The sequence below is a fragment of the Xenopus tropicalis genome, chromosome 7 (assembly GCF_000004195.4).
Source record: "Xenopus tropicalis strain Nigerian chromosome 7, UCB_Xtro_10.0, whole genome shotgun sequence".
Classification (NCBI taxonomy): domain Eukaryota; kingdom Metazoa; phylum Chordata; class Amphibia; order Anura; family Pipidae; genus Xenopus; species Xenopus tropicalis.
Genome location: NC_030683.2, coordinates 38465751 through 38488429, shown reverse-complemented (window position 1 = coordinate 38488429; position 22679 = coordinate 38465751). Strand labels below are relative to the sequence as shown.

Below are 22679 nucleotides of genomic sequence, written 5' to 3'. Positions count from 1 at the left end.
AGAAATGTAAAATTAAGCACCTGCTTTAAGACCACTGGGAGAAACAATGGGTCACTGAGCAACATGTTACTTGCAAGCCACTGGTTGTGGATCACTTCTCCAAAGTGTTGGAGGGACCTGGGGGGCTCATTTACCTCCCCAACCAACTCTCAAGTTGCATTGGCCAACTCTTGATAATAATAATAATACACAACCAAGCCCCACAACCATGAGAATTTCAAGGCTTCATCATCTTATTTGCTCTAAGGAAAATAAGGCAAAGAGCATCCAGCTCAGCCAGTGATGGTGGTTCACTATGGGTGCCTGTGTTCCTATAATGATACACTGTGATTAAAGTAGAAATTTACTCAAAAAATCGATGATATAGTGTTATGGAGATGTTTGAGCTGATTAAAATGAGGGTTCTGCTATTCTGGGACATTAGTTCAAAGATTAGGTCTAGCGGGCCCTGTGTCCCCAGACAAATAGGTAAAGTTGCATTATAGTATCTAAGCTATAAAGAACTGGACCACTATTTGGGGGGCCTCTACAATTGGGTGCAGTAAGATATGCAGGATATAACATAATGGGTTTTGATATAGAAGTATTCCACGGATGGAACATTTGTTCCTGTCTAGTAGTTTTGCCTTGGTTGCTACAGTACTTTGCACAAGTACTACAAAAGAAATTCATATAAATGACCAAATGCCATGGAATGTTTAGAAAGTGTGGACTGTAAGTTTAAGCAAACTTTGCATGATTTTTATTATTATTATTGCAGTCTTTAAAAATATATCTATTTCAGTGTAGGATTGCTTTTGTTTCTTAATGTACACAGAGACCCTCTGAAGTTACAGCAGCTTCATAACCAGGTTATGATTGAACAGCAACAACAGCAGCCGTCATCACCAGTTTCCTTGGCAAGGGACACAACGGTTAGTACGCCTGTACAAAACTCTACTGGTTCTCAGCCTTACATGTTTGCCCGACCCCAGCAGTTTATTTCTGGCTCAGATCCAATCAATAGCACGTCGGTGTCTCCTAAATATCCCTTTTCCACTACTGGCACATCGACGATAAGACCATGGACTTCATGCAGAGGAAATATTCCAGAAGTCTACACTGAGGTTGGATCAGCTACAGCCAAAAATGAACCTTCCACTGCTATGGAGTCCATCTTGTCTTCTCCACCTTCTGCACCACAAAGACAATTTCAGGCACAGACTGTGTCTCCTACTCCAATATCTCCTCCACGGATTCAGAATCCTGCTGCATTTCTCAGTGCAGTTCTCCCATCATTGCCATCTTCACCACCTCCTCCTTCCACAAATGCGATGGGGCTGCCAAAAACTTCATCATTGTAAGTACAGAAAACAATTATACTCACCTTATTATAAGGTATTACTCACCTTAATACCTCAACCATGATGCCTATATCTAGAACTTTCATAGCATACTTAGTGCACTCAAAGACAATTACAATTTCTAAACTTCACAAGAATATGTGTGCAGTTTGATTACATTCAGTGGTTAAATGGCAGTAGGTGGCAGTTGATATGATATTGTTCAGGTCACTACTAGCTAGTCCTCTACCAAGCTGTAGCTACTATGCAGTGGGAGATATCTACAGGACAAATGGATAGTATAAAGACAACGGACCACCATTGTAGGAGTGGTTACTATACCATTATAGAAATCGTTGCTATAGCCAGAAAAGCATAAGATATACAATGTGGATATACAATTGGGGTAGTACGCTAATAACAGTGTATTGTGTGATGTATAACAATATAAAGTATAACTACATTATTTATAGGTCTGTTCCTGGAGCTGCAAAGAAAAATGTAAAAACAGTGCGGTTTGGCCCTGAAGATCAAATTCTTGAGAATAAGAATTCTGTTGTAAAAGAGTTGGAGAGAAAGCTGTCATTTAGAGATAACACTCCACAATATATTCCACGGCAACAGGTAAGGCATGTTACATACTAAAAACTGCAACAGGTAAAGGAATGTTACATACTGTACTTAATGATCATTATATTCTGTACTCAGTAGAGCACTGGCCAGAATTTTTCAGTTTAGGCCCCCCCCCCCCCTTTGAAGTTTAAGCCTTTGTTCAGGGCCTCCTTATCCCATAAAAAGATTATAGTTCTAGGAAAATATCATTGTGTGAGTAATTCAGCCATTGTTCCATAAATCACAAGGAAATCAAATATGTTTTTATTCCAAATCTCATTCTAACTCTCCTTAAAGTGGACCTGTCACCCAGGCATAAAAAGCTATATAATAAAAGTCCTTTTATTAAACATGAAACCCAAACTCATTTTTTTAATTACCCATCCATACCCATTATAAAAGCATATAAAAATCCCAGCTGTCAATCATATATTGCCTGTCCCGCCTCTATGATTCAGGCATAGAGGTGGGGCAGACAGTTACTTTCACAATTCAGAACTTCTTAGATGTTGCTTGACTCCTTACTCCCCCTCCCTCCTCACCATCTGTTTTTGTGTCCGGTGCATGGACATGGGTATTGGGTCCCCCCATACTGGCACAGAAACAAGATTTTGGCAGGATGCAAAGCTTTCCTTTTTAACAGTTTCCACAAAATGGAGCCTGCCTGTTATCTGCAATTGTGAATTCCAAGGCTGAAGAAAATAAGATTAAAATATTTTATATACTGTAAGTGAAGTTTATTTTGCTTGGCAAACCAATTTGGAATTATTTCTTAGGGTGAGAGGTCCCCTTTAAAGCTGGGCCTTTCATATGTATATAGAAGAACAAATAAGCAGCTCCCCCTGATAAGACAGGTAGCACAAAAAAATATTAGCCAGCCTTTAAAACAGCCCTTTAACCCCTCCCCCAGCATGTTTTTTTTCTGTCCTACCTGAGTACGTGGTAGTGAAGAGGATGAAGATCCAGACTCCTAGGAGGACCGTAGAAGGCCGTACTGGGGACTGCCTTAGGGTGAGACCCTGGGGGAATGGAGGTTCCTTGGCAGAGGATCGCTGGAAGTGAAGGCGATCCATTGTGCTTGCCAAAGTTTCTCTAGTTGTTGGGAGACTGAGGGCAGCAGGACACGCTGAAGCAGGAAGAAGCATGGTATGATGTCACTTCCGCCCTTACATGCACACACAAGGAAGAAGGGCACAAGGAGTTTTTTACCGGCATTTCTACCGGTGTGGATCAAGAGAAAAGGTATTTTTATATCCTTTTGGCTGGGGGGATGCACCTTTCTGCTAGATAGGCTGGTGGTGTGCAAATATTTTTTTCCTTCTGTGACTCTGGATGCTACATCTGAGAATCTGATTGTGCCAGGCTGTCAGTGTGTTTCTCCAAAAGCAAGGTATGGAAGTCTTATTTTTGTACTACGCCATTTTAGAGGTCTAGGTCTCCTGCTAAGAAGACACAGAAATTGAAGCACAGATGTTGTATGGCGTGTGAACAACCATAGAGGATGGTCACTATCAACTAGAGGGATGCATATCTAAGAGTTGCGGTGTTCCTGAAAAGGAATCTCAGGCACTTTCAGTTCAGAACATTGCCCTTGGAATAACATCAGCATCAAGGGTCTTTACCAAGATCATTGTGGTATTGGCGGCAGCTCTGAGAAAGGAAGGCATTTACATCATACCTTACTTAGCTGATTGGTTGCTAAAAGTATCAAGCACCGAGGAAATGGAGAGACATCTCAGCAGACGCTAAACGCTCTGGAGGTGTGTAGCTGGCTTGTGAACATAGAAAAATTGAGCTGGCATCCATCGACCTTGGTAAAATTCTTGGCATTTTACATCAATACCCAGAGCATGAAAATTTCCTTCCTCAACGGAAGTCAGAAAAAATTATTCAAGCAGTGAAGGCGATAATCAAGAGCAAGAGAATTACTATTCACAAAGCAATGAGAGCTTTTGGTCTCTTGACAGCGACAATGGAAGCAGTGCCATGGGCCAAAGCCAGGATGAGATATTTTTAGTCACATATCCTAGCAGCATGGAATCGGAAGATTTCAGGCATGCACAAGACAATGAGAATTACAGAAAAATTGAGATTGTTAAGGTGGTGGACTCACCTAGACAATTTTAACAGAGGAAAACCTTTTCTCCCAACATACCCGGTGGTGATAACAACAGATGCATCCCTCCAGGGTTGGGGGGCACATCTGAGGAAACATACTGCGCTGTGGTCTTGGAAGATAAGAACAGCATTGGCAAATTACAGAGAACTGGAAGCAGTATGGATAAAAGCCTTTTAGCACAAGATTTGTTTCTGATTCAGTCAGACAACATCTCGGTGGTGGCTTATATCAATCACCAGGAGATCAAAAAGCTGGTCAGATTATGTGCCAAGATCATGGTCTGGTCGAAGAAAGTTTGTCGCACTTTGCAGCAATTCACAGAGATGTGAACAACTGGTTGTCAGATCGACTCAGCAGACAGATGGTAGCTCCAGGGGAGTGGTCTCTATTATCTGTTGGAAGATTTCCTGATTCAGAGTTATGGGGCCCTCCTCAGATGAATCTGATGGCGACCAGGAAGAATCGCTAATGCAAGACATTCTGCTCACTTTACTGGAAGGACAGAACAACCTTTCTGGATGCTTTCTCTATACCCTGGGTTTCCTCCAGTGCCATGGTTCAGAAGGTAATAGAGAAAGTGAAGCACGGTCAAGCAAGGGTGATAGTTATTAGACCGAGTTGGCCCAGGAGGTCATGGTACCCGGAACTTTTGCACCTATCCAGGAGCATTTACTCAAGATTTCCATTAAGGAGAGACCTGATATCTCAGAAGGGAGTGGAATTTCCAGATCTGGAGAGACTCAAGTGGACAGCCGGGATGTTGAACGCGCAACAATAATGGAACAGGGTCTGTCTAAAGAAGTGGTGGAAACCTTACTACTAGCAAGGAAGGAGTCAATATCCTTCTCACACAAAAGAGTCTGGAATGTATACAATAGGTAGTGCTCTCAGATGGGTGTATCGCCACTTGACAAAGGAATCACACAGATATTATTATTCTTGCAAGATGAATTTGAGAAAGGTTTACACTTTGAAAGTGCAACTGTCTACCTTATCAGCTCACCTAAATATGAGGCTATTCCTAGATCCTTTGGTGAAAAGATTTCTGACAGCTACCAGAAAGTTGAGAGCACATTTTAGATCATTTCTGCCTCCGTTGGACCTCAATTTTGTCCTTAATAGATTGTGTATGTCTCCCTTTGAACCTTTGCAAGAGGTGTCTTTAAAGATTTAACTCCCAAAGTGGTGTTTCTGATGGCAATTACATCAGCAAGGAGGATAGGTGAAATTCAGGCGTTGGGAGCTTCTGAGCCATATATCATTTCCGTCCAGATAAGGTATGTTTAAGAACTCTGCCTTTCTTCATACCGAAAGTACCATTGGCATGGTGTGCAGATGCAGTTATCAATCTTCCAGTTTTTTTTTCTCGGACGCAAAGGATGATGCTGAAAGGTTGTTACACAGTTTTGATTTGAGGAGATATTTGAGTATGTATCTGGAGAGGACCAGACAGCTCAGAATCAGATCTCTGTGTCCTGTTTTATGGAAGAAACAGGGGGAATAAAGCTTCAAAATCAGCAGGTGGCTTAAGGAAACAAATAAGACAACCTATATGTTGGAGGATAGAGAACCTCCAGAAATAATTAATGCTCATTCTACGAGAGGCAGGGCAACGTCCTGGGCAGAGTGGCCTTTCGCATCACCTTGGGATATTTGGACCAGTCTGCATACATTGGCGAAGCATTACAGACTAGACATCTTGTCGGCATGTGACACAGCCTTTGGCACTAAAGTACTGCAAGCAGTTCTCCAAGAAAGACATGACCCTCCCGTTTAGGAAAGCTAGCAATTTCCCTTGGTGTGCTGCCTGTAGGACGTAATGGAATGAGAAAATTGGTAGACTTACCATTGAAATTTTCTTTTCCATTAGTCCATAAGGCAGCACAACAATATCCCTCCCTGTAAATAAAATTGTGTGTCAGCAAACAGTGCTTTGTCGTTTGTGTTGGTTTGCTAGGAAAATAACATGCTGGGGGAGGGGTTAAAGGACTGTTTTAAAGGCTGGCTAATATTTTTTTGTGCTACCTATCCTATCAGGGGGAGCGGGAGTTAACCCATGGTGTGCTGCCTTATGGACTAATGGAAAAGAAAATTTCAATGGTAAGTCTACCAATTTTCTCATTAAAGCTCCAAGTTCACACAGGGGTACCAGCTCCACAGTTTGGGAACTACTGCACTAGAAAATACAATGGGTTTCCAACTACAATGCTTTCAAGCAACCTGAAAAGTAATAATGATATTTACTATATTATTGCCCCCCAACAAGGCATTTATTAACACTTGGCACTGCAGCAATTTTGGTACAGCTGGTGCATTATTTTTAGTGTTTCATGGCAAATATCCAACAATTTGTTCAAATTAACTTTTGGTTAAATCAAAATCAATTCAAATCTTTATCAGTTCTGTTTAGATTAGTTTGTATGTTTGAAGAATTCATCCTTGATGTTGCTGTACTACAGCTCCCAGCATGCTTTAAACCTTGATTACATTTTGCAGTATGCTGGCAGTTGCAGACCAGCTACATTTGGGTAACCTGTGTTGGTTGGCAAAAGTGTTTTCATCACCTGTAAGGTCTTTAAACAGATGGGATTTGTGGAAATCTGCTCCAACTAATAATTAATTTATCTGTATATATTGCTTTATTGCACAATGCACAGGAATACAAAATATCCAGCTTTGAGCAGAGGCTGATGAATGAAATAGAGTTTCGTTTGGAGCGCACCCCGGTGGATGAATCGGATGATGAAGTTCAGCACGATGAAATCCCAACTGGAAAGTGCATTGCACCTATTTTTGACAGACGGCTCAAACATTTCCGGGTTGTAGAAGGAACTTCAGTCACATTCACATGCAAAGTTGTTGGGATACCCATACCCAAGGTATAGTACAACATTCATTAAATGTGTAGGCTGGGAACCTCCAGCTCAAAGTTACTGTATTCAGATACCTGCCCCAATAAAAGAATCAATGGCAATCTGTTTTATTAGGTTTATTGGTTTAAAGATGGCAAGCAGATATCAAAGAAAGATCAACACTGCAAAATGCAGAGGGAAGCAGATGGAACATGCGCTTTATATATTGAAGCTGCAACGAACGATGATGATGGGAACTACACAATTATGGCAGCAAATCCACAGGTACTGACATTATATGAATGGTTTACACCAAGAGAGGCTAATCTCCCTGAAACACTGTTATACCCACAAGCATATCAGTAAATGAGCACATCTAGATGAGTGAAAGGTTCATTGGATTTTATCAGTCAAACGAATCATGTAACACTGGAAGAGGAAAAAGGTCTCCTAGAGTTGGAAAATTTACTGCAGAACCTTTATTCTTTCACTTTCCAGGCTCCTTTTCCTTATTGTTGCTTACCAGCATAATAATTAAATCTGTCCAAACTGTAGAGACAAAAATTGCCTGAGGCATAGAAATCAGTTTTGCTGGCTACCTGGCAACCCCAATACTCATTAGCACAAATATTGAAGAAACAACCTCGGCAAGCACATGGACATCTGGCATCAAGTGCCTGAATGCACAGGGCTCATTTAGTAACACAGGTCAAATTTGCTCTAGTGCAGGTATTATGGCGCCAACCTTAATGTTTGCTTTTGGATTCTTTCACACCAGGCTGATTCTCGCCCTACGTTTCATGCAGCCTTTCCATGTGGATTTCCACACTGAAATCCATACTCACGTATTTCTGCTCCACAATTTGCTCTGTGTGCCTGCACCCAGGCTGACTTAGTACAGGCACATCTGAAAGTGTAGGGGCTGACTCTCAGCCTGCATTTATGCAAAGGCAAAAATCACAGAAGTGAACATCTCATCTCATAACTGATTCAGGCACAGAGCTATCTTGCTCTATGTCACAGGGTGGCATTCCCAAGGGCACCTCAGGTCAGCACTAGGGTCTGAAACACCTTTCTGATTGCCAAACAACAGAAACCACAGTACAGTGCTTAGGAATTAGTCTAGATACTCTTTTAGACCACTAGGTGGTATTGCTGCTATTTGTAATCTCTGTATCTTGTATCTTTGTAATCTTGTATCTGTCAGTCTGTCCATCAGTCCATCTGCCTTTTGGTCTTTTTTATTGCGCATGAAGACCTGTTTCCGGTGTAGTGAGTTTGTTGTGGTAATGTGAACCTACGAAATATATGCTTATAATGTGTGTGTCATAAAGTGCTATTTCTAAAAGTCATATGTATTTTAAGATCAATTAGCAGTATACTGTGGCAACTTAAGCTTGCTGAGATAATAATTTTACAATTGGGCAGTTTAGCCCAATAACCTATATTCTTGCTGTTTTCCAGGGAAGAATCAGTTGCTCTGGTCATTTGCTGGTACAGAATGCTCCATTCCGGCCTCGGTCTCTTCTCCCTGTTCAGTCTCACAGGTAAAAATATAAGGAAATGGGGATTCCTTTTCTTTTCTATTTACAGCATAGTAACTTGCTGTGCTAAAATTCTGGAAACTTCCTACAGACAATACAGCAGTTAGTAGCTGCTGTAAAGTGAAAAGAGTGCCTTGTTTGCATTGCCTTTTCTCTTTGTTACCAAATACAATAAAGCTCTGGCTCAGCGGGAGTCTATAATAACTTGTAGTCCTTAGTGTGTCCTTACTTAAGGGTTCAACATGCTACTGTTCTTTAAGGTTAATAATAAAATAAAAATGATAGATACATTAAATAAAATAGGTTGAAGGCCATGTCTATCTAAGGACCCCATTTGTATGAAACTTTCCAGTAATATTCACTTTAGTAGAGTCTCAGTCCTATGATTTTGATGCTGTTTGAGTTTTCTCCCTACCTACTGCCCCCCTCAGTATTCCACTTTCTGCAGTGCTATTATTATCTCTTGGCAATTACCATTGCAATCAGTCATAGTAATTTTAACCATGGATGGCTTCATGTATTATAAACAGAAACTCCATTAAAATCCAACAGCATTATGGGGAATCTAGTATGTTCTGAATTAATCTTTAACACAACCCTCAGGGCGAGGCCACGCGTTCCAGAAGTAGAGAGCGAGGTAGTAGAGGAGCGATTCTTCCGGCCATACTTTCTTCAGGCTCCAGGGGATATGGTTGCACACGAAGGACGGCTCTGCCGACTTGATTGTAAGGTATGACCCTCTCAAAATCTTGTGCAAAGATATGCTTCTTGCACTATTGCATAGTTGTGCTGAGCGCCAATGTGCCTGATCAGCCTGCTCTGATGAATAGTGTGAAAGAAAGTCTATTAACGCTATGGAAAACTGGAATAACAACTGCCCTGGACATGGTGGTTTCCTACAATTTCAAGGTTCCTACAGCTGGTTACATCAATAGACACAACAGAGTTGCCCAAGCAAATTGCACATTAAAGGAACAGTAACACTAAAAAATGAAAGAGCTTTAAAGTAATAAATATATAATGCACTGTTGCCCTGCACTGGTAAAACTGGTGTGTTTGCTACAGTAACACTACTATAATTTATATAATAAGCTGCTGTGTAGTCATGGGGGCAGCCATTCAAGCTGGAAAAAAGGAGAAAAGGCACAGGTTACATAGCAGATAACGGATAAGCTCTGTAGAATACAATAGTGTTTTATCTGCTAAGTGCCTGTGCCTTTTCTCCTTTGAATGGCTGCCTCCATGGCTACATAGCAGCTTATTTATATAAATTATAGTAGACTTTCTGAAGTAAACACACAACTTTTACCAGTGCAGGGCAGCAGCACATTATATTTTAGTTACTTTTATACACTTTCATTTTTTGGTGTTACTGTTCCTTTAATGCTGTTTTGATACTGTGTGCATTAGCATACTGGAAATGATGCAACCCCCACTCTAAAAATGTTATCTGCAAATTGTACCCAATTTGCAAAAACATTCATTCACAATAATATTTGTTTTGGCACATTGTGCAATACATTTACTATTACAATTAGTAGGCACTGTTTAGAAGACAGGGTACATTTTAGAAAGCAACAGGAGATCCTCTGCAATTACCCATTATGAATATATATATACGGAGGACATTAAGACATTCTGTGCATTAAGCTACTAAAAAATGCCCTCTCCCTCAAACAAAACAGGGACTGTTATATTGCATCCATATATTGCAATATACTTCTAACTGGCCAACTACGTCACAGTTTGAAGGGGAGGGCATATCTTGGTAGCTTAATGCACATAATGTTTTAATGTCCTATATATATTGATAAAGGGTGAGTGCAGAGGATCTCCTGTTGTCTATATGTATTTTGTGGTCACAGCCTCATTGCTCTCTGCTTAATGGTTTAAAATTTAGTGGTGAGCACAACTTTCCTTTTTTTTGCTAGATTTTAGGAAGCACAGTAAATAATTGTATCATTGCCTTAACTGACAGTTTCCCAATATTTTAATAGGTTAGTGGACTTCCAACTCCAGATATCATGTGGCTACTCAATGGAAGGCAAGTTAAACCAGATGCCACCCACAAAATGCTTGTCAGGGAGAATGGAATTCATTCGCTCCTTATTGATCCTGTCACAAAAGCAGATTCTGGGACCTACATTTGCATTGCAACTAATAAAACTGGGCAAAACTCATTCAGCCTGGAGCTCAGTATCATGGGTAATTTTCTCTTATATGTTTGTTTTAATTCAAACTCTAGTGCATCTGTTACACACTACCCCCATTAATATTTTAAGTGCATAATAACCCTGACATAATGTTTGATTTTAAAAATAATTTCAATTTTGTTATGGGTTGAGTATATGGGATACACCCTGCATTTTCTTAATTTTCCTGCAGCTCTAGTATAGGCACAGCACACAACTTACTTACTAACGTACTTGGTTAAGGCAGATGTTAGTTGCAGGGTGCCATTATATAAGAAAATGCTGCATTGTGTTGTTTGCACTGTACCTTATGCAGAGCCATCAAATTGGCGCAAGGTGCTGGTAGAGATAAGTCAGTCCCTTTTTAATGCCTAGAATTGCACCTACCAAACATAAATAAGCCATATCTAGTATAAATAAATCTAAAGCAACTGGACTTGTTAGGTAATCATTGAAGACGTTTCACTACTCATCCGAGCAGCTTCTTCAGTTCAACTGACTGGTATGGGAAGTCCTCAGCATATATACTCTTCCACTAATCCAATCACAATGGCACTTTGTAACTCTTCAGAAAGGTGACATCTAAAACTCACAGAGGTGTGAATGCTGTGGAGTTACTTTGAAAGGATTACCAAAGTATCATGCAACTCATCGAAACAGGTGTTACTTGTTAGAGTTGCATGAATGGATGTGTGAAGAGTTCTGAAACCGCCGGGGTACAGATGTTAGAGTATATATGCTGAGGACTTCCCATACCAGTCAGTTGAACTGAAGAAGCTGCTCGGATGAGTAGTGAAACGTCTTCAATGATTACCTAACAAGTCCAGTTGCTTTGGATTTATTTATACTAGATATACCATGACCTGGATGAATGAAAATCTTCATAGACATAAATAAGCCATGTGAACTCCAATACAGATTTGCCCTGCAAATTCTTCTTTTTCTTCTAGTTCAGATCAATCTGCCTTTGGATCAAATAATTCTTATTGCTGATTGTTCCCTTCTGATAAAGCTACCTGCTACAAGTTAGCATACTAATAATTTTATTGCTTGATACCGCAATTACAATGATTTCCATTGTTTTCAACCACTTCTTTAGCAAAAGAAGTCCAAAAAGTTCCAGTATTTTTGGAAAAACTTCAAAATTGTGGTGTCCCAGAAGGTCATCCAGTCAGATTAGAGAGTCGAGTTGTTGGAATGCCCCCACCAGTGTTCTACTGGAAGAAAGACAATGAATCCATTCCGGCCAATAAACCACGGATAAGGTACAGTATTGCTGAAATAATCTCATGTTGCTCCTTTAGAACTAACTACGCTCATTCATTTAGTAGAATAGACAGGACTAACCAGTATAACTGTGCATTTAGCTTGGTATTATCCCTGAGTGTACAGATATGTATCCTTCACAATTTCTTGGCCTCAGAGGTGCTTCTACATGAACCAGTAGCAGGCTCTAATGCTTGTTAATTGACCTTAGACTGGTTGATAATTGTAACAGTGGAGCTTATTTAATAAGCCATGTTCTTTCTTATGAACTTTTTGGTGCAAATCAGGCAACTGAGGAATCTATCCTTGGACATTTAATTTGCTGTGTTAAGATTTCCGGTACCCCAGCCCAATACATGAGTGGCGTTTTTTGGCAATAAATATTGGACACGTATTGATTACAATGCCTTAATTACTTGTTGTGAGCAAGCAGCTGTATGTTCCTCAAGTTCCCTGTTGAGTGCATCATACTTGGGTCATTGGCTGGTGAATATGCAGAGCGATAGGTGTGTGGGTATCTTTTGTTGTGCTGACTGGTAATATTACTGTACCTGTGTGATCCAAGTGTCAGCAGTTGTATGTGCAAGCTCTTTGGGACATTTAGTACTTTCTGCCACCTGTTACAAATGGCATATTTAGAATAAAGTGCCCTGTAATGTTTATTTTATTCAATTAGACATCCCTTATACAAATATGTGTTTATGTGTTTAAAAAATGTTAGGCCCCTATAGTTTATGTATGGGATCTATTATCTGGAATGCTTAGGACCTTTCTGGATAACTGATCTCTCTGTAATTTGGCAGAATGTGTGTCATGATGGGTTAAGGTTTATTAAAGCAATGGGCATCGTCTACCGATTGATATAGAAAATGATCACAGTTGACATTAAATAGTCAACCTGCCAGAGTGATCAATATGTCAGCTGTCTAATCTTCCCTCCGGATAGTTCACATGTCACAGGATGCCTGGGATTTAGGATGGATTTAATTGGAATGCAATCCATTTAGAACCAGCCATCTCTGCAAATTACTTGCTGCTGAGTACTCTTACAGGTTATGTCTGCACACTCTGCTTGATATATGCAGGGAACCGGCATGACAGTTTGACCTCAACATTTATGGACTTATTTAGCAATTTTCGAGTTTGTAAATTTGAAAATTTGAGTTTTTTTATAAATTGAATAAAATTACATATTAAATGCTCACCTATTTATTAATGTTGTACCCTTGTTAAAATAAAAACTTAAATTCCTTAAATTTTCAAGTTTACAAACTTTATAAAAACTTTTATAAAATTCGAAAAATATCTCCAATTGAAAATATGGCTTGATTTGCCTAGGATAACTCCCACTGACCTCTATAGAAACGTGCAGGCTTTTAGATGGGGTTTTGCATTAATAAATAACAGAAAATCAAACTTTGACGTTGATAAATCACCCCCTTACCTTTTGTGTTGCTATATTTCTTTATGCCAAGATTCCACTTACCGGAGCACAAATAGTGGAAACATCAGATCCATCAACAAAATGTACAAAGAAAATGACTATAGTGTTGGGTACCATGATTATGAAAATAAAAGTAAATCCTTTTGTAATGATAATGTTTTTGTTATCCAGCAGCACAGCTTCTATTTCTCATTCTTGTTTCCCATAGGTGACCAGTAATGGCACTTCTCCCGTTGATTTAGGCTCTGTGATACTGTGGTCATACTGTTTTGCAAGAAACTGTCATATCTTATTGCAAAAATGTACAATTTTTTTATTGTGAGCCCCCCTAGTCAAAGCAGTTGTGCCTTTGTCACGTTGGGGGGGTCATTTAAAAAATATGCGCAGTGCAGAATTATTCACACAGTGAATATTTGTGCCCTGCCCATGTTTGCGTACCTCAGAGCAACTCTCCATAGAAATACAAGTTGCTTTGTTACATTGCCTTAGATAATACAAGTAATATAGTAGCCCCAACCTAGGAACTAGCACTTATATTGTAATGTTACCCACTATGACCTACAGCACTTATATTTGCCTATTTGTGTCTGTAAGTTACCCTCCCATATAGATTGTAAGCTCTACGGAGCAGGGACCTCCTGTTTATATTAATGTATTCTACTGTACAGCGCTGCGTACATAAGTAGCACTTTATAAATAAAGATATACATACATACAATATGCAGAAGAGGATTGCTCTTTGTATATAATAAACTAAGCCCTAACAATTGGTAATGCAAAGTAAACAGAAATAATCAAATGAAATATATCCTTCTGTGTTTTGCAGCATGCATCAAGATAACACTGGTTACGTGTGCCTCCTCATCCAGCCTGCCAGAAAAGAAGATGCAGGATGGTACACACTGTCAGCAAAGAACGAAGCAGGGATTGTATCCTGTACTGCAAGACTTGATATTTATGGTACGTTGTGTTGGTCATTTGGACCCTTCCCCTGCAGTTTAAAGAGAAAATCAAGTCAGGAATGAAAGTTCCAATAAGGAACTGAAAGGTTGGACTGAATAAACCTCATTTTATATTTCACTTAATGATCTCGTGAGGAAATTCCTGTGTGTGTGCTGTCTCTCTACTGATATATATATATATATACAGTATATATATATAGTGAGTTGGCCCCTAAACAGAGAATACTGACATCTGCCCAGAGCATGGTGGTGGCCTTAGTCTGGTACAGACTACTTCTCTATTGAGCTTTAGTTAAATAGTTACATAGGGTTGAAAAAAGACCAGAATCCATCAAGTTCAACCCTTCCAAGTAAACCCAGCATACACAACCTTTACTTAACAATCTATACACTCACATACATAAACTATAAATACAACCACTAATACTAACTGTAGATATTAGTATCACAATAGCCTTGGATACTATGCTTGTTCAAGAACTCCTTTATATTACTATAAAAAAGTAATGTTTAGGTTAGGTTTATAGATGCACAATGGCTGTTTTTTCTTAATCATTAAGATCAATCATTAAGATTATACTAATTTTACTTATTTATTTTATCTTTTAGCTCAGTGGTACCAGCAGATTCCCCAGCCAATCAAAAAGACCCGATCAACAGGTTCTCGGTATTCTATGTTTTCAGCTTTGGATGCCATCAGCTCTCATCCTCCTGTAGTAACACCGCTGAATTACTCATTGTCTACACGGGAAGTGGTAGAAAGTGAAGAGCTGTGAATGGAACCGACGTCAAAACCCAAAATAAAACTGTGAAGAAAATACAGCTTGAACGTTTACAAATCAAATTTTTAATGGGGATAAAGATCCCTGTTTGGCTTCAGTGTTTTGCCAATATAAAATAATCTAACTGCCAGGTAGTACTGTTTCAGTGCCACTAGAGGGGCCCAGCCCTTTCTGGCAGTGAACAGGTTAACATAGGTTTGCAGTATATGTAGCCCAGACGCGCCAGCAGTACTCAGTGATCTGTATGCCCGTGGCACTGACACTGATGCAGTGTGATCTGTTTGATGTTGTATAAGTACCCTATTTAAATATTTATGTCCACAAAGAAAAGAAAGTAAAGACCTATAGAGGTTATATTAATATATAAATGTGCATTATTTGTATTTTACCAGATTCTTTGTTAAAACAAGGTTGCTTATACAGTAGAGGGTTTAAACTAAAAGTGCCATCTCTTGCTATTTAACAAATGGCGGTTTGTTTATAGGAAGTGAAAATGGGATGTATTCCCTAATAAAGTTACAACATGTTGCATAAAATGTTTCATTCTTTGGAATATTAATATGATTATTCTTTACTTAGTAAATAAACTACCCCCATGAGGTGTGTGGAACTACGAGGTGACTTCAACAGGGGGAACTTTATTCAATATAATAAGCAAGTTTCAGTGAGTCATGTGACAAAATTACATCACTAGGCACTGCTTATAACTGATGACATCAACAAGCACCATTTATAGATATAATTTACAGAATATTCATGGCCTTGTGAATTATATAGCTCAGACTTATTCCACAGAAATTATACATTATTCCCATCAGGCCCTGCCCCAGTGGAGCCTATGATCTATCACATTCACTATGGTCAGTTTTATTAGACAGTTAAGCTGTCTGTATGTATGTGGGAAGAAACCGGAGTAGCCAAGGGAATCCTAGCCATTTTCAAGAGATACAAAATGCTTGGGTGATAACACACTCAAAATCACCATGTGCCATTACCAAGATGAAGCTAGTGTGTAGCATATACCCTTGGGTCTATCTGTGTGTGTGTATGGAGCCAACAAGGGGATTTTCTGGCATACTGCCACAATAGGCCAGAGCCTTTGTGGTCTGCCCACAAATCTGGGCCTGGCTAGGGATATATAGGGGGATAAATAATTTAATTTTGGGCAAAATGAATAGGAGGTATTCTCTTGCTTTAACATGGCTAATATAAGACAGATTTTCCATGTCATGAGGGAAAGAGCTCAGTTTGGGGTGCAATGCATTGTGGGGTATGTTATTTCCTTTTCTCTTAGGAGATGAGTCATTAGTAGTGGTTGCCATGAGTGATGTCATGACATGCCCCCGCAGTGTAGGGTACCCAAACAATCCTACAGTATGAGATTCAAACTCATATGAAGGTTCATACTATAATTTAAGATAACCAGCCTATTTGCAAGACGTTTTTATGCATTTTTATTGAAGAATTTGAATTACATTTTTGTAACATGAAACATAACTTAGAAAGTAGAACAAGTACAGTTTACATGAAGGTAATGGATAGGGAAAATGAGAAAATGAATGGCGGCTTCTTTGATCTCATAGTTACAGCCTTCCCATTTGTTTTGCTATCCATGTGGCAATATGATAATCTAATGGATTAATCCAGTAATCTCTTCACCCTGCATTTTATAATGCACACGTCAGCATTAGACCTAGCCATCCATAGTGGTGTTTTGGGGATTGAAAGTAGGGCAAACATACTTGGCCCTAGAGGGCCCCTACACCAGCAGCTATATGCAGAGGATAAGAATATCCATTGCGCACTTCATTTTTCTGTGACTGATGCCCCACCTGCAGGCTTCAGCTGTTGTTGAACTAAAACTGTTGTCACTAAGAACAGCCCTGTTAGCAACAGTTTTAAGGGATCAACTTTAATGGCCTCATTTACTAATGGGGCAAGGTGCAGAGTGCAAAAAAACTGGTGTCATGATTAAATTAGCAGATTGTGCCCTGAGGTGCGGCTTGTTGGCCTGAAAACTCTGTATGTACGGGTGGCTGTGTTTGGCACGGCTGCATAGAGATAGGTGGGAGGCACATAGGCTTCCCTGGGAACACATCTACAAGGCACATACATTGTAATTCAAAAGGTATAAGCCAGGAATTGTTAGGAGCCATGCACTAGTCACTGTATATACTGCCTTGTGCTGGATTTTAATTGGGAACAGGGTGCAGTGACAGCAACAGAAGCTGCCAGAAATGAGTGCATTGAGCTCCAAGGGTCACAATTCTTCATGCTCCTGCACTTGTGCCTACCCCTTTGTAAATGAGAGCTTTAATATGTTCAGTTTCTGAGTTCACCTCTTCCCACAAACTTTCTCTGTTTCCTGCAGATTAGACAGGTAGGAACTGGATTAAATGTAAGAAGGGAGGCTGTGAATTAACTGGGGAAAGAGATGCCTTAGCAACATCAGCAGCTTTCAGTTTTAGAATTCTAACTGCAACAGGCACGCTGATATGTGTTACAAGACTAAGGCAAAGTTTACCCATGTTACTACATACAATATAGCGCCTTTTAGGTCAGTATGTTCAGTATGCTGCCAAACAATTCACCATTGGTTTAGCTCTACATGTATGGGATCCATTATCCAGAAACTTGTTATTCAGAAAGCTCTGACCATCTTCAATAGACTTCATTTTAATCAAATAATTGCACTTGATCCCAACTATGAAATAATTATTCCTTATTGAGGGCAGAACAATTATTTTGGGTTAAATTAATGTTTAAATGATTTTGTAGTATACTTAAGGTACAGATATCCAAATTAAGGAAAGACCCCTTATTCAGAAAAACCCAGGTCCCATACCTGTACTACATTTTCTAATTATAAAGAGTTGCATAGTGCTTACTATATCAAATTCCCAATATAGGCTAAAATGCTATTTGCATACCTGAATAATACAAGTAATCTGCTAAATTTAGAGCTGTGTTTACAAATAAACAATGGACATTCATTATTAAAATCATTCAAGAACTTTACAATATTCAAAAGAATTACTTAAGGTTTCCTTACAAACACACCAGGGTTGTCTTATAGAAAAAAGTAGAATAAGAACAGTAGGAATGTTTATATGAATTAGCACTCGCAAAAGGCAGACAAAAGCCAGAAAATCACAGAAGAAGGTAAAATGCTGAAATTATATCTCCTGTTAAAGTGAATTTAGATCATGTTCACCGGGCAGCATACATGATTAAAAACCGGGTGTTCAAGTGGCAAAAATGTCTCCTTTTCCCCAGGGCACAGCAGTTGTTGGCATCTGCTTACCAGCACTTACCTACGTAGCTTTATAAGTCTGTGCTATTCTTTGGGTGAGAAAGAAGTCCACACAAAATAATGTATCCAGCCTGCAGCCCAGACTGCTTTACAGTCCACCATATATTCACATATAGTGTTTTAATGTATAAATACTACTTTCTACTGATACCAGTGCATTAGTTACATGGAAAGCAAAGCAGGACAGGGAGGTAAGAGACAAAGGGACTTTCTCTTTTCATATAATCACACAGGTATAGCCATGAGCTGTGTGTGTAGATTATTACTATATGCCACCCATAATAACTTGCATTTGCCTTTTTTTTACAAAATACTAGTGCACTTTGCTTTTCCAGTGTCCCACAGCTTACTAACTTAGTTGCAGCACCAAGTACATTTTCTGAGCACATTGAGTGCTTATATACATATACCCAGTCCTAAGACTTACAAATAAGCAATGCATTGGGCAGAATGAGATAACAAATAACCCATGATGCAAATGTCCCAGTATTATTGGGTCCTGTATAACCGAGCAATCATAGGAAAACGCTGCTGCCTTCAGGGCTATAGTACCTTGCCTGCTGACTGATGCTCACATCTCTTATCCTAGTGAGAAAAAGTCTGGGGTAGGTAGCGGTCACAGTCTCTTGGGCATCTCACCCCCATATAACTGAGGCACTGCTCCTCCTGAATGTGATCATAGTGCATATTAGTCCATTCCCCTGGATCAGCCCTGCTGTACCTCTCTGCTTCTGAGAGGATTCTGTTCAGTGCCATGATGTAGCTCAGTGCCATCTGCAGAGTCTCATACTTGGAAAGTTTTTTGTCCTCACCCCATTGTGGTACTACTTTCCTCAGGCTATCGAAGGCGGTATTCAGTCCTTGCATTCTCCTTCTTTCCCTGGCATTGGCAGCCATGCGTCTCTTGGTAGAGCCTTCCAGTCTCACTGGCATGCACCTTAAGGGGCATGGTGACTGGCATTCAGTATGGGGGCACTCCCCGTGCACTGGTGAATCTGACTTCATGTCAGCAGAGTGATTCTAGCCCCAGAAAGTTCAGAAAGGCTCAGAACAAACCTCAGCCTTGGTGGCAGCAATCTCACTCCTTATTCCATTGCTATGCAGCGATCTGCTCTGTAGATGCCCAGTGCTGTTAGCAGTGATACAAGGCTCTCCGGCTACTGGGCAGGCAGCATTAGTGTCAGGCTGCTGCAAGATACGATTCAGGAAAAGGAGCATCTACTAACTGTGGCTGAAGCCCTGCATTTATATCTATATATAGAGAATGGAAAGGCTTAGCAGATGGTGGCAGGTGGGCAGGCGTCCCTTAGCTTCTGCCCCAGCTTATTCCCACCCTGGGAAATATAGGATGAGAATGCAGCAAATCTCTAAGTTTGCAGCATCAGTCTGGCAGAGGGATGTGCTCTGCCATCTGTACTGATATCTGGAGGTAACCCAGCCACTGAAATCCCATTAACTAATCAGCTCCCAGCCAAACAAGCTCGGCAGATCCCCCTGCTTTGCAGAATATTTAATAGAACATATCAATTAAAAATATACATACACACAAATATATCTATATGCTAAATTTGGAAGGTTTCCAGATTGTATATGTTTTTAAAAAGACAGCGTGGTTAATAACTTAATAAGAAAGCTGTCAGTGTGGTTTTCAACCAGAGTTTTGTGTGTTTTTTAATTATCCAACATGACAGTTTTATAGAAGGAACTATTAGAAAATAATAATAATATAGAATATTATAGAATGTTCTATATTCATATTATAGAAGGAAGTAATAATAATAATAAAATTAAAAGTGCTGTGTGTAAATGGAGACGAAAGGTTGCTAACAAAGCAGCTGCCAGTGCTGGAGATTAATAAGCAGGAAAACTGCTGTATTCATGAAAAAGATTAACTTAACACCAGTTTAACTCCAATAGTATTTCCTACTGCAATTAAAGCTTACTCCATGTTTGTGAAAGAACACAAAGTTGGGGTAACAAATAGTCGGGGTAAAATTGTCATTCTAGGCACAATTGTAATCCATTTGGAGACAACTCTAGACATTCTCCAGACTAATCTAGAGCACAGTTTATACCAATTGGAAGGTGGTGTTCAGACAACTGTGAATTTATTGTATAATCTGGCAGAAACAAACATTTTACTCCAATTTAACCCAAAATGCCACTTTTGAATATTTCCCCTATGGGCAGATTATGGGCAGTTGTTTGTTAGAGTCTTAAACAGTATTTTAAATTCAGAATAATAAAAATTAGTGGTGTAAAAAGAAATCTCATGTACAAAAACTTGCTTCAGCTTTGTAAATGTGGCATTTTTTGCAATTTGACATTTAATTGTCATTCTGTTGGGGAATTCCCAAAAGTAAATATTATTGGAATTAAATGGTTCCATTACATGAAAATGGTGGTTTTGGGCCAAGAGCCAGTTTTGCTAGTTTAATTCCATCTTTCTGATATTGATGTTATTTACTCTAGCAAAATAGAATTAATAACTTCCAAAATCTTCAGTTCCGGTTTTAATATTTTTTACACACATTTCATTTCCTCCACTTTTTGTGAATTTGCTCCTCTCGATTTTAACTTTGTGCAAATTGTACTGTAGATTTTGTTTGAATAATGATTGTGTCATTCCAGTCATTTCAGAACATATGTATAGGGTTCTTACACACAGACAAAACCACACATTTAGTCCTGCGTTCCCTTGTGGTGGATCTTTCATGTGTTTCAATGCAAGGAAAAGTGTGAGCCCTTCTTTTTACTCACGCTGTACTCATCATGGGGCAGGCAAATGCATCAGGTTGTGTTCCACCTGAGTTTGGCACTTGCCTAAGCCACAATGAGTACAGCCTAATTCTTCCTGCATTTCTCTGCGTTGGGTCACATGAATTATCTAGGACAGGAGAACACAGAATAAATGCTCATCTTTAAGAGCAAAAGCCTTACCAAAGTATACACAACTGCCATGTCCACAAAACGGAGAAAAGCTTTAATGACTTTTCTGTTCTCTTCAATTTAACTCCGATAATATTTCTTGTTCCATTTACAGTTTTCTCTACTTACCACCCCATCCCCAGAGTATGATTTAAGAAGAAAGAATTAGACAAATTTGTCAGAAGTTATTTTTTGGCATGGTTATTGGCATTTTGCTGGCATTGATATAATTTAATGGTACTCCAACCTATTAAAAGGGTCATTCACCTTTGGGTTAACTTTTAGTATGTTAAGGAATTGCCTTTTCCTAGGGGTACGAATGCTCCGAGCGTTCGTTCGAATGCTTCAAGCGTATTTTGCTTGACAATTTCGTACCTTGCGCAACAATTTCGTACCTTGCGACAAAATTTGTGCGACAAAATCGTATTGTCGCGCCAAGTACGAAAGTTTCGGAATCATTCAAGCTTCGGTATTGTGACTTTCCTTTGGCCAGGTTGGAGCTGCAGAGTGCCATTGAGCCCTATGGGAGACTTTCCTTGGGCCAGGTTGGAGCAGCACAGTGCCATTGAGCCCTATGGGAGACTTTCCTTGGGCCGGGTTGGAGCTGCAGAGTGCCATTGAGCCCTATGGGAGACTTTCCTTGGGCCAGGTTGGAGCTGCAGAGTGCCATTGAGCCCTATGGGAGACTTTCCTTGGGCCGGGTTGGAGCTGCAGAGTGCCATTGAGCCCTATGGGAGACTTTCCTTGGGCCGGGTTGGAGCTGCAGAGTGCCATTGAGCCCTATGGGAGACTTTCCTTGGGCCAGGTTGGAGCGGCAGGGTGCCATTGAATCCTATGGGAGACTTTCCTTGGGCCGGGTTGGAGCTGCAGAGTGCCATTGAGTCCTATGGGAGACTTTCCTTGGGCCGGGTTGGAGCTGCAGAGTGCCATTGAGCCCTATGGGAGACTTTCCTTGGGCCGGGTTGGAGCTGCAGAGTGCCATTGAGTCCTATGGGAGACTTTCCTTGGGCCAGGTTGGAGCTGCAGAGTGCCATTGAGCCCTATGGGAGACTTTCCTTGGGCCAGGTTGGAGCTGCAGAGTGCCATTGAGCCCTATGGGAGACTTTCCTTGGGCCGGGTTGGAGCTGCAGAGTGCCATTGAGCCCTATGGGAGACTTTCCTTGGGCCAGGTTGGAGCTGCAGAGTGCCATTGAATCCTATGGGAGACTTTCCTTGGGCCGGGTTGGAGCTGCAGAGTGCCATTGAGCCCTATGGGATACTTTCCTTGGGCCAGGTTGGAGCTGCAGAGTGCCATTGAATCCTATGGGAGACTTTCCTTGGGCCGGGTTGGAGCTGCAGAGTGC

General features: G+C 40.1%; 2 protein-coding genes across 10 annotated transcripts in view; one reads left to right on the top strand and one right to left on the bottom strand.

Annotated features, from left to right (window-relative positions):
• mypn (myopalladin) overlaps positions 1–15633 on the top strand; it is a 79760-nt gene extending 64127 nt beyond the window's left edge. For 7 of the 9 annotated variants that reach the window (XM_002936865.5, XM_004915897.4, XM_004915900.4 and 4 more), the window contains 11 exons: positions 818–1339; positions 1796–1946; positions 6091–6153; positions 6711–6932; positions 7041–7190; positions 8370–8452; positions 9053–9179; positions 10447–10654; positions 11741–11906; positions 14178–14311; positions 14923–15633. In XM_002936865.5, coding sequence (XP_002936911.3) covers positions 818–1339; positions 1796–1946; positions 6091–6153; positions 6711–6932; positions 7041–7190; positions 8370–8452; positions 9053–9179; positions 10447–10654; positions 11741–11906; positions 14178–14311; positions 14923–15089 — 1993 coding nt within the window. In that variant the 3' untranslated portion in view covers positions 15090–15633. Of the gene's footprint in view, positions 1–817; positions 1340–1795; positions 1947–2690; positions 3177–6090; positions 6154–6710; positions 6933–7040; positions 7191–8369; positions 8453–9052; positions 9180–10446; positions 10655–11740; positions 11907–14177; positions 14312–14922 lie in introns of those variants that run through there. The other 2 variants (XM_004915899.4, XM_031905569.1) reach the window with 2 other exon arrangements.
• A 3360-nt stretch (positions 15634–18993) lies between these two features.
• On the bottom strand, positions 18994–19341 carry atoh7 (atonal bHLH transcription factor 7). The gene has a single exon (XM_012967191.1). It carries the CDS (start codon positions 19339–19341, stop codon positions 18994–18996), a length of 348 nt encoding a protein of 115 aa, XP_012822645.1.
• Positions 19342–22679: the final 3338 nt, after the last annotated feature.